Source organism: Balaenoptera physalus (genome assembly GCF_965194825.1).
Source record: "Balaenoptera physalus genome assembly, chromosome: 14".
In the NCBI taxonomy this organism is placed as follows: Eukaryota; Metazoa; Chordata; class Mammalia; order Artiodactyla; family Balaenopteridae; genus Balaenoptera; species Balaenoptera physalus.
In genome coordinates, this window is record NC_138893.1 from 87,785,157 (window position 1) to 87,801,808 (window position 16,652).

General features: G+C 37.6%; 1 protein-coding gene and 1 pseudogene across 17 annotated transcripts in view; one reads left to right on the forward strand and one right to left on the reverse strand.

The window, feature by feature from the left end:
• The window catches only part of TET1 (tet methylcytosine dioxygenase 1), a 141,225-nt gene that overhangs the window by 44,640 nt on the left and 79,933 nt on the right, over positions 1–16,652 (reverse strand). For all 16 annotated transcript variants that reach the window (XR_014253295.1, XR_014253296.1, XR_014253297.1 and 13 more), the window contains one exon: positions 564–2,883. Coding sequence is in view for 12 of the 16 variants with exons in the window: in XM_082424368.1 (XP_082280494.1) it covers positions 564–2,883 (2,320 nt within the window). In the remaining 4 variants the exon portion in view is untranslated. The remainder of the gene's footprint in view (positions 1–563; positions 2,884–16,652) is intronic.
• On the forward strand, positions 12,056–12,623 carry LOC309642711 (large ribosomal subunit protein eL32 pseudogene; annotated as a pseudogene). Its single transcript has one exon. The product of its transcript is annotated as a large ribosomal subunit protein eL32 pseudogene (transcript).

Below are 16,652 nucleotides of genomic sequence, written 5' to 3' on the forward strand. Positions count from 1 at the left end.
GGTTACAAAAATATCAGAATGATATACTTACTTTATCCTTTCAATCAATCCTTTAACCACCCACCCATTCTGGAATATACTAATGAACCATCTGCTTCTTGATTGGGTTAGCAATTACACAGATACTTTTTTTTATAGTTATTTGTTAAGTTGTACACATATTTTATGTTCTCTGTATGCATGTTATACTGCACAATTTAAAAATATATATTTTTAAACAAAAGGCTTAAAGGTTGAAATTCTTTTGAATATAGGAAGAATAAACTGTGATAACGTATTACGGGACTTCATTCTTATGATATGCACAGTAAACAACTTGAGAGACATCTAGCTTGAGAGAAATCAAATTTTCCACTTAAGAAAGTTTCCAAATTACCAGTTGGATTTCCCATTTATCTGAGCAGCATCAATAAAGGTCCCACAGAAAAATGGGTATAGAATTATTTAGCTCATCCTAGCTAGAATATGAATGGGGCAAAAATGTCATATATAAAAGGTAAAACAAACTTGATTCAGTCACAACTTGAGGCCATTAATGCAAGAAAATGAAGAAACTCACTTACCAAGACAGTTGCAGGTAGGCAATTCAGAATCTTTTGTTGTGGACACCAGGGTTTTCGTAGGATTAGTAAAGAAGTTCATCGCATAATCATTAAAACTTTTCTGTGCACTGTCTATTGGGGAAAATTCTGATGCTCCAACACTAGATGAACAGACGTCCTCTTCACTTTTGGTAGAAACCACTGTAATTCCACCTGAACATACTACATTTAGGTTCCTGAGAATTTGTGCTGGGTCCGGTAAAGGGGTCTCATGAGAGATACCAGGCAATGTTGGCAGCCTCTGATGTGTGACTTGGTCTTTAACATCCTGTTGGAACTGTGTTTGGTCATTGCCAGCCATCACATTAGCACACTGGTTAGTTGGAGAGGATGGCTGGAGTAAAGGATGAGCTTTCTGATTGACATTCACTGTTGGCTGTACCTGAGCATATCCATTTTCTGTAAACGCCTGTCCGTTGGATTCTGTTTTTAACTGGATTATGGGGAGAGAATCCAAGGGTTCAACCTTCATCTTTTCCTGTGCTAATTCAGGATAATATCGCTCAAATTTTATTTGAGTGAGTGGAGGAAATAATTTTTTGTGTTCTAATGCTGAGCTCCTTTGAGTCAGTGGTTTCCATACTTTGGTTAGGGGAGGGATTTTTCCCAATAGAATAGGAAAGTCATGTGGACCAAATTGACCAAATCTTTGAAATTTAGATGCTATCCAAATGTCATGTAACTTACTATATTCATATGCCAACTGTTCCTGTTTTTTCTGGTCATTTTCTTGACAACTTATGATCACAGGTTTCTTTTTCCGTCGATCTCTTGATGGGGTAGATTTTGTCTTTTTCTGGATTGTGTTCTTTTGCTTTGTTACTGAAGGTCCTTGATTATTTTGTGCACTGGAAGGTGGTTTATGCTCTATTGTGCCCTTCTCCTGGCTATAGTTTTGCTGTACATTATATGCAACAAGGCTTGTTGGTGTACTTTCAACTTTTTTGTCCTCTGGTTTTATACAATTGAATTTAATTATTGATGCAAGTTGTGTTAACTGTGCAGCAACATCTTCTTCTATCTTACTATGAACTGTGTCTTGACATGAGGGATCATCCTTTGAGTCCAACTTGATGCTGCTGTCCAGTGACTGATTACAATATTCTGATTTATTAGTTGTTGTTGTCAACTGATGCAAATTTTTGGAACTGTCAAGAGCAATTCTACCTTGAGCAACATTTTTATTGGTATCGGTTTTAGATGAATTTGAATTTGGTATAAAAACAGATACTGAATTTGTGACTGTTGAATACTCCTGTGCCTTTGTGGATGCTTGGTCACTAGGTGAGCTGTTGTGTGACTTAGAAATATTTTGTCCATTGAACACCAACGTGTTGCATGAACTTTGCTTTTCCAGAGATGGACAGTGATGAAGGCTTTGCGGCCCCCCTTGTAAATTTGGGTCTTGAAGGTCTTTTCTTACAGAATACAGGATAGCTTTACAGCTATTAAGCAAACTAGCTGTTCTCTGTTCTGTTTCTTCATCCTTCTCTGACTTCGATGGTGAGGAATTTTCTGATGGGGCTTCTGAAAGTTGTGTAAGAGCTTCTATGGCCACTACTTGTTCTAGCGTTAATCTCCTATCTTTCATTAGGGATAGAAGACTTGGTTGAAGCGTTGATCCTTCTTTTAGTTCTCTATTTGTTATAATTTCTAGGGATTTTGGTTGATCACTTTCATTGTGTATACTAGTATGACTATTTAAGTTGCAGTTTGCAGGATCTGGAAAAGACTTACAGTTAAAGCCAGGCTTCTGAATGACCAAAACATTACTTCTCCCCTTGAGATGATCACAGCTCGCGCTAGTAGCAATGGCGCTCATGGCATTGTTATGGTTTGCAGTGTCTTTCAGGAATTTATAAGGATTGTTTTCAAATGCCTTGCCAAGTTCTTCAATGTTGATTTTTTTAAAAGACAAATTTGTTTCAGTTGGCAAATAGTGTACATTTTTAATGCCGTTTCTTACAGTTTGTGCAAACAATTTTTGAGGTTCAAGGAGGTCAGTAAGTAGGATTTTTTTCCTGTCATCTTCAGAGCTTTTCAAATTTTCAGCTTCTGTTTTAATTGTATTAAATTCTCCTTTAACATGATCATTTAAGTGTGATTTCTTGTTTTGTGTCCACTTTTCCACTTCAATACCTGTCATACTTTCTTCATTTTTAGTTACATTTTCTAAGGGACATGAATTTAATTCCAATCTTTGTTCTTCCTCATGACCACAACTACTGTATTCCATGGATTCTGACTTGGGGCCATTTACTGGTTTGTTGTCAAAATCTGCCTATAAAATAAACAGAGAAATTACTCTTATAATCTGCTCAAATATCTGAGTAAGAGCTGTAAGAACTTTACAATTTAAAAGCAACTAAATGTGAAGTCCCTGAAAACATTTTATTTTCACTTTTTACATTTTTAGAAGTTATAAAATACCAAAAACGGGGAAAGAAAAAAAAGAGAGGTGGAAACCATCATATTCCCATGACTGTTAATATTTTGGTATATTCATTTTTTTCCAAAATAAAATTTTAAAATATTTTTACATTGATGCCATTCAATGAACAATACTTATTATTTCAATGCAAACTGTACTGAAGTAGAACACACACACAAAAAAACATATAAATCATAAATATATAGCTTGTTGAATTTTCACAGAATGAACACCTATATACCCAGATCCCAACCAAGAAACTTACATCTAATAAATAATAAGGTCCTACTGTATATCACAGAGAACTATATTCAATATTCTATGATAATCTATAAAGGAAAAGAATATAAAAAAGAATGTGTATATATATATGTATAACTGAATCACTTTGCTGTACAGCAGTAATTAATACAACATTGTAAATCAACTATACTTCAATAAAAAAAACAAAAAAAAATTTTTAATTAAAAAAAACACATCTAGTCATCACTCCACTGTCAAAGGGTAGCTACTGCTATCACATCTATCATAGATTTCTTTGGCTTATTTCCCAACTTTATACAGCTGACTTCCTTTTACTCAAAATTATATTTCTGAGAGTCATCCACGTTGTAAAGTTTAACTGTAATCCATTCATTCTTACTGCTATACAGTAACTCATTGACTGAATACACTACAATGTATATCTCTATTCTACTGTAAATGGACATTTATTTTTAGTTTTTGGCTATAACAAAGAACACTGCTATAACATATTACTGTTATATTTTGGTGAACTTGAACTTGAACTTGTACAACATTGTGTGGAGTGGAAGTGCTCAGTCATTCAGTGTGTGTATATATGCATGTACTTTAGGAGATAGGCCAAATCATTTTCTACAGTGGTTGTCAATACACACTCCCACTAGAAATTATGAGTTTCAATTTTTATTAACAATTAGCTCACATTCTTATTAACAATTAGTATTTTCTGTCTTTACACATCAGCCATTCTGGTGAGTGGGTAGTGACACCCCTATTTAAACATTTTTTGGGGGGTTTCCCTGGTGGCGCAGTGGTTGAGAATCTGCCTGCCAATGCAGGGTTCACGGGTTCGAGCCCTGGTCTGGGAGGATCCCACATGCCGCGGAGCAACTAGGTCCGTGAGCCATAGCTACTGAGCCTGTGCGTCTGGAGCCTGTGCTCCGCAACAAGAGAGGCCGCGACAGTGAGAGGCCCGCGCACCGCCATGAAGACTGGCCCTTGCTCGCCACAACTAGAGAAAGCCCTCACACAGAAACGAAGACCCAACACAGCCAAAAATAAATAAATAAATTTATAAAAATAAAAAAAATAAAAAATAAATAATTTCTTGAGCTGAAGTTCCCATAAAATAAAATTCATCATTTTACCATTTGAAATTGTGTAATTCTGATTTTATTCACAGTGTTGTGCAACAATCACCTCTAATTCCAGAACATTTTCATCACCCCTAATAGAAACACTGTACCCATTAAGGAATCATTATTCCCCCCTCTAATCCCTATTTTTTTAAACCTTGAAACAGCTCATCCAAAATTATACCACAGGAGGAGACAATAGGGGACATTTTGGTCAGGAGCAAATAGAAAATAACCTCTATAATATTTAACGTCACTCTGGATGCTCTAGTCAATGCCTTGAAGACAGTAAAATCTAAATATAAAAAATTAGGAGACTTCCTACTGAATGATGATTATGTAACTGACTCCAAAGAAAAACCAGGAGTATCGACTAAAAAAGAGAATCAGATTTCAGAAGGGCCATATTTAATTTCTTTTTTTTTTTAACTGCGGCTTTTTAAAAAGATTTATTATTTATTTACTCATTTTTATTTTTGGCTGCATCGGGTCTCAGTTGTGGCATGCGGGATCTTCGCCGAGGCAAGCAGGATCTTTCGATGCGGCGCTGGGGCTCTTCGTTGTGGTGCGCGGGCTTCTCTCTAGCTGTGGCGTGGGGGTTTTCTCTTCTCTAGTTGTGGTGCACAGGCTCCAGAGTGAGTGCACGAGCTCAGTAGTTGCAGCATGCAGGCTTAGTTGCCCTGCAGCATGTGTGATCTTAGTTCCCTCACCAAGGATCGAACCCATGTCCCTGCATTGTAAGGCGCATTACCACTAGACCACTAGGGAAGTCCCCTAATTTCTTAATCAGGGTATAGGTTACATAGGCTATGTTCAGTTTGTCAAAAGTCATCAAAGTATACAATTATCATATACACATTTTTCTATATTACATTTAAATAACAACTTTGTAAAACTAAATGAAATAATAGCTGATTTTTTAAAAAAGAGCAATATTATAATATTTTTAATATTAAAAGGAACAATAAGTTTAACATGCAGGGTAGCTAAACAAATTAACAGACTAAATTTTAAAATATTTTAATAATTTATTATTAAAACGCTGGCATTTATAAGCAGTAGAGAAAGTATTAATTTCTTTCTTTTTTTTAAATCTTTTTTTAAAAATTTATTTATTATTCATTTATTTATTTTTGGCTGCGTTGGGTCTTTGTTGCTGCGTGCGGGCTTTCTCTAGTTGCTGCAAGTGGGGGCTACTCTTTGTTGTGGTGCGCGGGCTTCTCATTGCAGTGGCTTCTCTTGTTGCGGAGCATGGGCTCCAGGTGCACGGACTTCAGTAGTTGTGGCACGCAGGCTCAGTAGTTGTGGCTCACGGGCTCCAGAGTGCAGGCTCAGTAGTTGTAGCGCACGGGCTTAGCTGCTCCACGGCATGTGGGATCTTCCCGGACCAGGGCTCGAACCCGTGTCCCCTGCAGTGGCAGGCGGATTCTTAACCACTGCGCCACCAGGGAAGTCCCTTAATTTCTTAATAATGATGAGGGAAGTTTGATTCCTATCTCATAATATGCAAAAAAAATTCCAGATACATTAATAATGTAAATATAAAAAGATGTAAGAATAAGAAAATTTAGAAAGTAGGAAAAATCTTCCAAAGCAAGAGCAAAAAGTGATAAGCCATAGAAGAAAAGATAGAATTCTTTGACTACATATGACATTAACAATCTTAAAGGCAAAGACACCATAATATGCTTTTCAAATTGCTGATCACAACCTATGAGTCCCCATACCAATATCATGCTTTGTGACAAGTGTTTTTTAATGGAATATTAAAGAAAAATGTGTATACTACATTTAGTAAAGATAAGTATTATCATATAAATTTTTATGTATGTGTTTGTGCATTGAATCGTGATGTAAAATGTATTTATTTCCTGATATGCGTACCTACTTATAAAGGTAGAAGAAATATTGCCAAAAATAAATTGAAAAGTCAAGTGACAGACTGGGAAAATATTCGTAATACATATAAAGAGTTACCATTCTTAATGAAAAAGAGCTCCAATAAATTAAGAAGGAAAATGACTCAGTAGATTAGTGAGGAAAGAATAGGCATATGCAATTCACTTAGGTGGAAATCAAAAGGATCAAAAGCTGCTCAACTTTACTAGAAGACAAGCAAATGAAAATAAATGTCATGTTTTTATCCATCCAAATTGCAAAACTAAAAAAGTAGAAATGTGTGTAAGCAAATCATAATACAACATAACATTTATAGTAGAGAAAGTATGAAATAAACTCATATAATCATAATGTGAAAAATGTGCAGCCATTACTCTATGTATCAATATTCTTAGTATATCATTAACCAAAATAAGACGCACATGTGACATTATCATCCTTTTTCATTTAAAACACATGAACACTGGGAATTCCCTGGCAGTGCAGTGGTTAGGACTCAGCACTTTCCTGTGGCCAGGGTTTGATCCCTGCTCTGGGAACTAACAACCCACAAGCCTTGCAGCACAGCCAAACACACACACACACACAAATTGGTCTAGCACAGAAAAAAAGGGGGTAGTATAAACCTAAAATGTTAATAACAGTTACCACTGTGAAATAGAATTAAAGTAAAGGGGAATTTTATTTTTTTTTACTTGAAGCTTTTAATTTTATAGGTATGCATATCTAAACACACTGGACTATACATTCCCCTACAGAGACGATCTTGAGGTCCTTTTAAAATTTATGTACTAAAAGCATAAGACAGTCTCATTAATTAATGAGCTTAATTTAAAAGCAAATGACCAACACAGAAAACAAACTTATGGTTACCAAACGGGAAAGGGGGGGAGGGAAAAATTAGGAGTTCAGGATTAACGGATACACATTACTATATATAAAATAGATAAACAACAAGGACCTACTGTATAGCACAGGGAACTATATTCAATATCTTGTAATAACCTATAATGGAAAAGAATCTGAAAAGGAATATGTATATAAATATGTATAACTGAATCACTTTGCTGGACACCTGTAACTAACACAAATTGTGAACCAGCTAAACTTCAATTTTTTAAAATGTGCTTCCAACCTAAATGTCCATTGCCAGATGAATGAATAAAGAAGATGTGGCACGTATATACAATTGAATACCACTCAGCCATAAAAAGGAACGAAAGTGAGTTATTTATAATGAGGTGGATGGACCTAGAGTCTGTCATACAGAGTGAAGTAAGTCAGAAAAAGAAAGAAAAATACTGTATGCCAAAGCACATATATGGAATCTAAAAAAAACGGTACTGATGAACCTAGTGGCAGGGCAGGAATAAAGACACAGACGTAGAGAATGGACTTGAGGACACGAGCAGAAGGGGAAGCTGGGACGAAGTAAGAGAATATAGCATTGACACATATACACTACCAAATGTAAAGTGGATGGCTATTGGGAAGCTGCTGCATAGCACAGGGAGATCGGCTGGATGCTTTGTGATCACCTAGAGGGGTGGGATAGGGATGGTGGGAGGGAGGCTCAAGAGGGAGGGGATATGGGGATATATGTATACATATAGCTGATTCACTTTGTTGTACAGCAGAAACTAACTCAACATTGTAAAGCAATTATACTCCAATAAAGATATAAAATATATATATATAAAATAAAATAAGATAAAAATAAAAATGTGCTTCCAAGAATTCTGATAGTGCTAAAGATCTTTACTTTATGGTACCCTCTAGTTTCCAGACCACCCTACCTATTCACAGTTCATTTTGCATCTTCTGATTTTCTTGTTTTCCTACTCAATCTAGATCCCTTGGACTGCTGTTTCAATAGTTTTATTCTTTGATCTCCTGCATTTTTCAAAGACAAAGCAGGTAATAGAACATACTTGGTATACATATTAGAAAAAAAATTGACTTTTATTATTAAGTTATATCTCATGTAGTTTTTAAAAAACACTGGGTATCACAAGTTTATAAATACATGAAAACATGTCCTACACTCTGCTAACTATAAAACTAAACTTTAAGAAAATATGGAATTCCCTGACAGTCCAGTGGATAGGACTTGGCGCTTTCACTGCCAGGGCCCCAGGTTTAGGTAACTAAGATGCCTCAAGCTGTGCAGCACGGTCAAAAAACAAAAAAAAATTAGATACATCCAAATAATGTACTCACCACAAAGTGGGTATAGAGGGAACACACCTCAAAATAATAAAGGCCATTATGATAAGCCATAAGCCCACAGCTAACATCATACTCAGTGGTGAAAAGCTGAAAGCATTTCCTGTAAGATCAGGAACAAGACAAGGATGCCCCTCTTGCTACTTTTATTCAACATAGTATTGGAAGTCCTAGTCATAGCAATAAGACAAGAAGAAGAAATAAAAGCAATCCAAATTGGAAAAGAAGTAGTAAAACTGTCACTGTTTGCAGATGACATGATACCATACATAGAAAATTCTAAAAAATTACCAGAAACTATAAGAGCTCATCAATGAACTTGGTAAAGTTGCAGGACAGAAAATTAATATACAGAAATCTCTTGCATATCTATACACTAACAACAAACCATCAGAAAGAGAAATTAAGGAAACAATGCCATCAAAAAGAATAAAATACCTAGGAATGACTCTAACTAAGGAGGTAAAAGACCTGTACTCAGAAAACTATAAGACATTAATGAAAGAAATTGAAGCTGACACAAACAGATGGAAAGATATACCACATTCACGGATTGGAAGAATTAGTATTTTTTAAATGACCATACTATCCAAGGCAATCTACAGATTCAGTGCAATCCCTATCAAAATACCAAATCAAAATTACCAAATAATTTTTTGTATGAAAACATAAAGGACCCTGAATAGCCCAAACAATCTTGAGAACAAAGAACAGAACTAGACGTATCATACTGCCTAACTTTAGACTATACTATATAGCTACAGTAATCAAAAGAGTATAGTACTGGCACAAAAATAGATCCATAGATCAATGGAACAGAATAGAGAGTCCAGAAATAAACCCATGTACTTATGGTCAATCTACAACAAAGAAGGCAGGAATATACAATGGGGAAAAGATAGTCTCTTCAATAGGTGGTGCTTGGGAAAGCTGGACAGCTACATGTAAAAGAATGAAATTAGAAATTTTCTGACACCACATATAAAAATGAACACAAAGTGGATTAAAGAACAAAATGTAAGACCTGAAACCATAAAACTCCTAGAAGAAAACATAGGCAGACACCCTTTGAAATAAGTCACAGCATTATTTTTTGGATCTGTCTCCTAAAACAAAAGAAACAAAAGTAAAAATAAACAAATGGAATCTAATTAAATTTAAAAGCTTTGCACAGCAAACGAAACCATCAACAGAATGAAAAGACAACCTACTAAATGGGAGAAAATATTTGCAAATGATATGACCAATAAAGGGTTAGTATTCAAAATACATAAACAGCTCATACAACTCTATAAAAGAAAAGCAGGCAATTAAAAAATGCTGAGAAGATTTGAACGGACATTTTTCTGAAGATGTATGATGACTAAAAGGCACATGAAAAGATGTTCAACATCACTAATCTTCAGAGAAGTGCAAATCAAAACCACAACAAGCTATCACCTCACATCAGAATGGCTATCATCAAGATGACCACATGTAACAAATGTTGGTGAGGATGTGGAGAAAAGGGAACCCTCGTACACTGTTGATAGGAATATAAGTTGGTGCAGCCACTGTGGAAAACAGTATGGAGGTTCCTTAACAAACTAAAAATAGAACTACCATATGATTCAGTGATTCCACTCCTAGGTATATCTAAAGAAAATGAAAACACTAATTCAAAAAGATACATGTACCCAAATGTTCACAGCAGGATTATTTAAATAGCCAAGATATGGAGGCAAACTAAGTGTTCATCAACAGATGAATGGATAAAGAAGATGTGGTATATTATATACGGTGGAATACTACTCAACCATAAAAAGGAATGAAATTTTGCCATTTGCAACAACATGGATGGACTTGGAGAATATTATTCTTAGTGAAATAAGTCAGACAGAGAAAGACAAATACTGTATGATATCACTTATATGTGATATCTGAAAAATAAAACAAATGAATGAATGTAACAAAACAGAAACAGAATCCCAGATGTAGAGAATACACCAGTGGTTATCAGTGGGGAGAGGAAAGGGGGAAGGGTCAAGATAGGGGTAGGGAATTAAGACGTATCAACTACTATGTATAAAATAAATATGTTATAAGGATCTAGTGTACAGCACAGGGAATGTAACCAATATTTTATAATAACTTTAAATGGAGTATATAATCTATATAAAAATTTTGAATCACTATGTTGTATACCTGAAACTATAACATACAATTATATAATATTTTATATATAAATATTTTACATATAACTATAATATATAATATTTTAAATAAACTATACCTCAATTTTTAAAAATACATAAAATCAACTTATTTAAATAGATACATCTAAATAAAGTATACATACATCTAAACAAACTATACATAGGTTTGTTTTTAAATAAAAGTGTTGAAAAGAAACTAACCTATGTGCTATTACTGGTTAATCTTGAACACTAAGATGGGGAAGAGAGCAATCCTTAGGAATTGTGTGAGCCAGGAGATGCTACTTAGCCTAAACTATAGTTTCTTCCTTCTAAGAGATCATATATGATTGTGATGGGAATTAGATGAGATAATATGACTCAAGAGCACAGTGATGATGAGCTATCACTGAGAGAGCACAATTTCATTACAATAGTTATAATTCAAAAAAAGTTAGCTGTATTCTAATATATTCCTTACTTGCAATAACTCACTTAATCTTCATACAACCCTGATGAAGACACTGTGAAAAGGTGCTCAACATTAAAAGAAATGCAAATTAAAATGACACAGATAACATTTTTCATTTATCAGAATAACAATGAAAAAGTTTGACCACCTAGACCCTTGGGCAAGCTGTAGGGAGATAAACTTTCATATAATGTTGGTGGAAGTACAAAATGGTGCAACCCCTATGCAATTACTCCTAGGGCAATTTGGCAATAATTAATTATCAAAATTAAGTGCAACTTTAATACAGCAGTCTGAAATTTATCTTAGTTATACCTGCATATAATTACTTTTTAACAGCTTTGTATATTTTAACAAATAGCTGAAAATATCCCAGTGTCCATCTGTAGCAGACTAATTCAATTGTGATACAGCTATATAATGCCTTGCAACTATAAAAAAGGATGATAGGGACTTCCCTGGTGGCGCAGTGGTTAAGAATCCGCCTGCCAATGCAGGGGACAGGGGTTCCAGCCCTGGTCTGGGAAGATCCCACATGCCGCGGAGCAACTAAGCCTGTGGGCCACAACTACTGAACCTGCGATCTACAGCCCACGAACCACAACTACTGAGCCCGTGTGCCACAACTACTGAAGCCCACACACCTAGAGCCCGTGCTCCGCAACAAGAGAAGCAACCACAGTGAGAAGCCCCCGCACTGCAACGAAGAGTAGCCCTTGCTCACCGCAACTAGAGAAAGCCCGCACACAGCAACAAAGACCCAAAAAAAACAGCCAAAAATAAAAATTAATTAATTAATTAAAAAAAATATATAGGACTTGTATATGAAATATTTCTTTTTGTATGAAAAGAAATAATATACACATTCATATTTGCATAAAGAAACTCTGGAAGAATACAGCTCTTCCTCAGCACTGCCTTCGGAGGTGGCAGCCGTCTCCAACTCGGCATCATGGCTGCCCTCAGACCCCCCCCCCCACCCCGTGAAGCCCAAGGTCATCAAAAAGAGGACCAAGAAATTCATCCGGCACCAGTCAGACCAATATGTCAAAATTAAGCAGAACTGGTGGAAACCCAGAGGCATTGACAACAGGGTGCGCAGGAGATTCAAGGGCCAGATCTTGATGCCCAACATCAGTAACGGGAGCAACAAGAAAACAAAGTACATGCTGCCCAGCAGCTTCCGGAAGTTCCTGGTCCACCTGGTCAAGGAGCTTGAAGTGAGGCTGATGTGCAACAAAGCTTACTATGCTGAGATTGCTCACAACCTCTCCTCCAAGAACCAAAAAGCCATTGTGGAAAGAGCAGCCCAGCTGGCCATCAGAATCACCAATCCCAACGCCAGGCTGCTCAGCAAAGAAAATGAATAGACAGCTCATGTGCACATTTTGTTTGTGTTAATAAAACCATAAAACTCGGCCAAAAAAAAAAAAAAAGAAACTATGGAAGAATACAAAAGAAACTAATGCTGAATAGGAAGAGTTTAGAAGCAATACCTAACAGGGAGAAAACAGCAAGGGGGCCTGGGAACTATTTAGACCCAGATCTGATTAAATACTGTTTTGACTTTGTAATGTGTTTCCTTTAAAATTAAACCAAAATTGACAAAGCACTCTATGGAAAGATTTCTAGAGTACAGTTAAGTGAAAAAACCTAAATGCAGAATAGTTTATGTAGTATCAAATTACAAACAAATTAGAGCAAAAGGAAGAGTGCAGAGTACATATGTATTTGCTAATATTTGTTTAAGATATTTCAGGAAGGGTACATACAACTGTCAACATTTGTGTTATAGAAACTGTACTCAGTGGTATTCTGTTAAATGTTTAACAATCAACTTGGGAAGTGGTGGGGAGGAAGCCCTGTTTTGTAGGGTTGGCCAATTTTTGTGGTGTAAATACACCCACCACGGTAGATTGTAAACTATCAGTGTGCCCACTTGAGCAAGAGTTGGGAAGAAATGCACACATCTAGTGAGCTGGAAGGAGCTGTCTCCATGACACCACTGAGCGCACTAATCCAAAATACTACTCGAAACAGGCCCCAGTGGCTACATTTTTTTAATGAAGATTTTATTGACATTTAATCTGCTTAGGTATAGTGTATTTCCTGAATATCCATCTTGAATCTCAAATTATTATTGTTAACATCTATCTCTAAAGAGAAGCCAACTCTCTGAAGGAAGTGAAGTGTTTCAAGAATATTGGAATGGTGGCTGTTTTATCCCTGCGAGTTTCATGTACACTCTGGGGACACCAAACTCATGCCACCTACCCACCTGTGTTTGTGTCTCTTCTCCTCCTCCTCCAACCCCCTCCCCCTCCGGTCGCACTGCTGTCCTCTGCTACTCCAAAAGGGCCCAAGGGTACAGTTTACAAGACAGTAAGTGATTAAAAGTCCCCTAGTTGTCTGTCTTCCACTCTATACCCATTTCAAGATTATAGGTTGTTTGCACTCTGAACTAACAGGAATGTTGAACTCCTTAGATCAGATCTGGGTCCAATAGTTCCCAGGCCCCCTCCATTTTGTCATTTTTCCACATTCCTATCTATCATCAGGATACTCTTACACCCACTCTTGAAGGAGCTCAAATGACACTGAGCAAAGGGGTATTTTATTCTGAAATGACCCTGCCCTATGGACCAGGTCTGACTGTAGCTCCTCCCACCACACACTCACATTCCTTACATGCTGCATGTCCTGTATCAAGAAACAGGTGTCCAGGGGGCTTCCCTAGTGGCGCAGTGGTTAAGAATCCGCCTGCCAATGCAGGGGACACGGGCTCAAGCCCATGTGGGAAGATCCCACATGCCACGGAGCAACTGAGCCCGTGCGCCACAACTACTGAGGCCCTCGCTCCTAGAGCCCGTGCTCCACAACGAGAGAAGTCACTGCAATGAGAAGCCCACGCACCGCAATAAAGGCCCAATAAAGGCCCAATACAACCAAAAATAAAACAAACAAACAAATTAATTAATTAATTTTAAAAAAAAGAACCAGGTACCCAGATCACATGAAAAAATAAAGACTTTCGAAGCATGTTCAGAGACGTGGTCCTACAAGACTATGACCTTTACTACACAGGTAGATCAGTGTGTTTCTCAACTTTCTTTTCATTGTTTTTCATCCCTTACTGCAGGAGTCTTAGTTTTTTTTAATTTTTTGGCCGCCCCGTGGGCATGTGGGACCTTAGTTCCCCAACCAGGGATCTAACACGCCCCCCACCCCACCCCACCCCTGCCCTGCAGTGGAAGCGCTGAGTCTTATAATCACTGGACCGCCAGGGAAGTCCCTGCAGGAGTCTTTTAAGACATTTTTTTCCCTAATAGCCCTCCCCGTGAGATCTTAATACCACAGATATTGTGGGTATCTGTTTACGTACTGTGGCCCCCTTGTAATATCTAAGATTTTTTCACCCCGCCCCACTACCAATATAAACCCCCTCAGAGTAAAAAACACTTTTAAAAACATGTAGAACAGGAGGAGCAGCCCACAGCGCATTTATTCCTAATCAGAAGTGACACCTTCAAAATCTACGTTCTCAACCTGAAAATTGAGAGCTTGGAGAAAATTTTGAGGGAGAACCGCTGGGGCCTCCATTAATTTTGACTTTAAGATGACACAATCATGCCTGATACTGTACTTTCCCTCCCACATTCCCTAAAAAGAAGCATGGAGGTCAGCCCTGCTCTGCAACCTACCACCATACAATGCTCACCACAACGCTTGATAACAAAACCAAATTTAAGTCAAAAGTAAAGGTGAACCAGCTACTCATCAAAGATCCGCCTAAGGAGATTCTAAAATAAACATTTAACACACATACACCAAAAATATCCTCCTTCAAAGGGGACCTGCAAAAAGCTACCTTATTTTCCTATAGCAGTGAAATTACCTACTCCAGAATCCCAGCCATTAAGCTCTCTTTTTCCTTTTTTTAGGCATAAAAAGGGAATACCTGCCCGACCAAGTTTTGTAGCCCTAACATTCTCTGAGCTTTGCCTCTAATATCTGTTTCTCCAGGTTGCCTAGAGCCAGCCAGTGAGGGGTTCAAAGGCCATAGAAAGGCAGGGCTGGGTCAGCCAGGAGAGGGGGAGTCTAAGGAACTAGGTCAGCACGCGTCCCCACCTGCCCTACCTCATTGCCATACCGCCTTACGGCTTTTCCAAGCTTGTGCCGAATAGCAGCCATGGCAGAAACTTCAGATGTTTCTCAATTCTCTCAGTCAGATCCAGACACCAGATCCAGACAGCTTTTCTAATGTTTTTATTCTTATCCCCAAACAAAAACTCCACCCTCATTTGGCCACAGGGTCTTAGTATCCAAAGTAATTCCTTTAAACTTGGGGGTGGGGCAAAGGAGGAGAGTTACTAAAGGGAGGGACAACTTCTATTTAATCAAAAACCAACTTAATTGCAGATTAGTTCCAAATGTATACAAAACTGACCTAAGAGCTAAACCTCTCTAGTCACAGATGACCTTGTCCTAGACCTCTTCCTCTGGAGCTAAGAGCCAGTATAATTTATTCCCAGTCAAAAAGATAAAAACCCACTCTCTGGGCTCAGACCTAGTTTGTGGTGACAATGCTAAAAGCACTAAGGTCAGGATTGTTGGTAAATATGGGCCCATTATGCTGCCTCCCTCAGGAAGATGGTGAAGAAAACTGAAATCAGCCAGCACGCCAAGCACACTTGCTTCTCTGGTGGCAAAACCAAAATGAAGAGAGCTTTGGGGATATGGTGCCGTGGTTCCTGAAAAGCTTGCAGGTGATGCCTAGACCTACAGTACCGCTCTTACCATCGCTATAAAATCTGACTGAAGGAACTGTAAGACCAGTGGAAGGTCCACCATCTGTAACATTGCTAGCCTACAATAAATGGGTTAATTCATGTAACAACAAAAGACAAAAAGCCTGTCAGACCCCAAATCTGCCTCAAGCTATCATCCCGTCAAATTCCCTCCTGATTCAAATATCTTAAGTAGTTATTCCCCAAGGTTATAACTCATTTATAGAGTTCTCAACTGCCAAATCCAATCATTCCTTAAATATTATAGACCTAACCTGCTCTTTTGTGGATCCCCAAGGAGATTCTCAACTGAAACTATAATCTAGGTCTCCCCTGGAGCCTCACTCCCGCGTGTCTGTCCCTTGGTTGTGGGTGTGTCCCCCTGAGCCCATTCCTTAGAGGATTCTAAGTCAAAACCCACTGCCTTTTTGTTCTTCACACTTTTCATGAACAATCCTATCCATGCTTAAAGTTAATAACCAACTCTCATGTTCAGTGTATTTTTTTTTTTTTTTTGGCCACACCTCACGGCATGTGGGATCACAGTTCCCTGACCAGGGATCAAACTCACGCCCCCTGCATTGAAAGTGCGGAGTTTTAACCACTGGACCTCAAGGGAAGTCCCCAGTTCTTTACACTTTTTATGTACCTTAACTGTTTCATACATTTTTCATAATGTGAG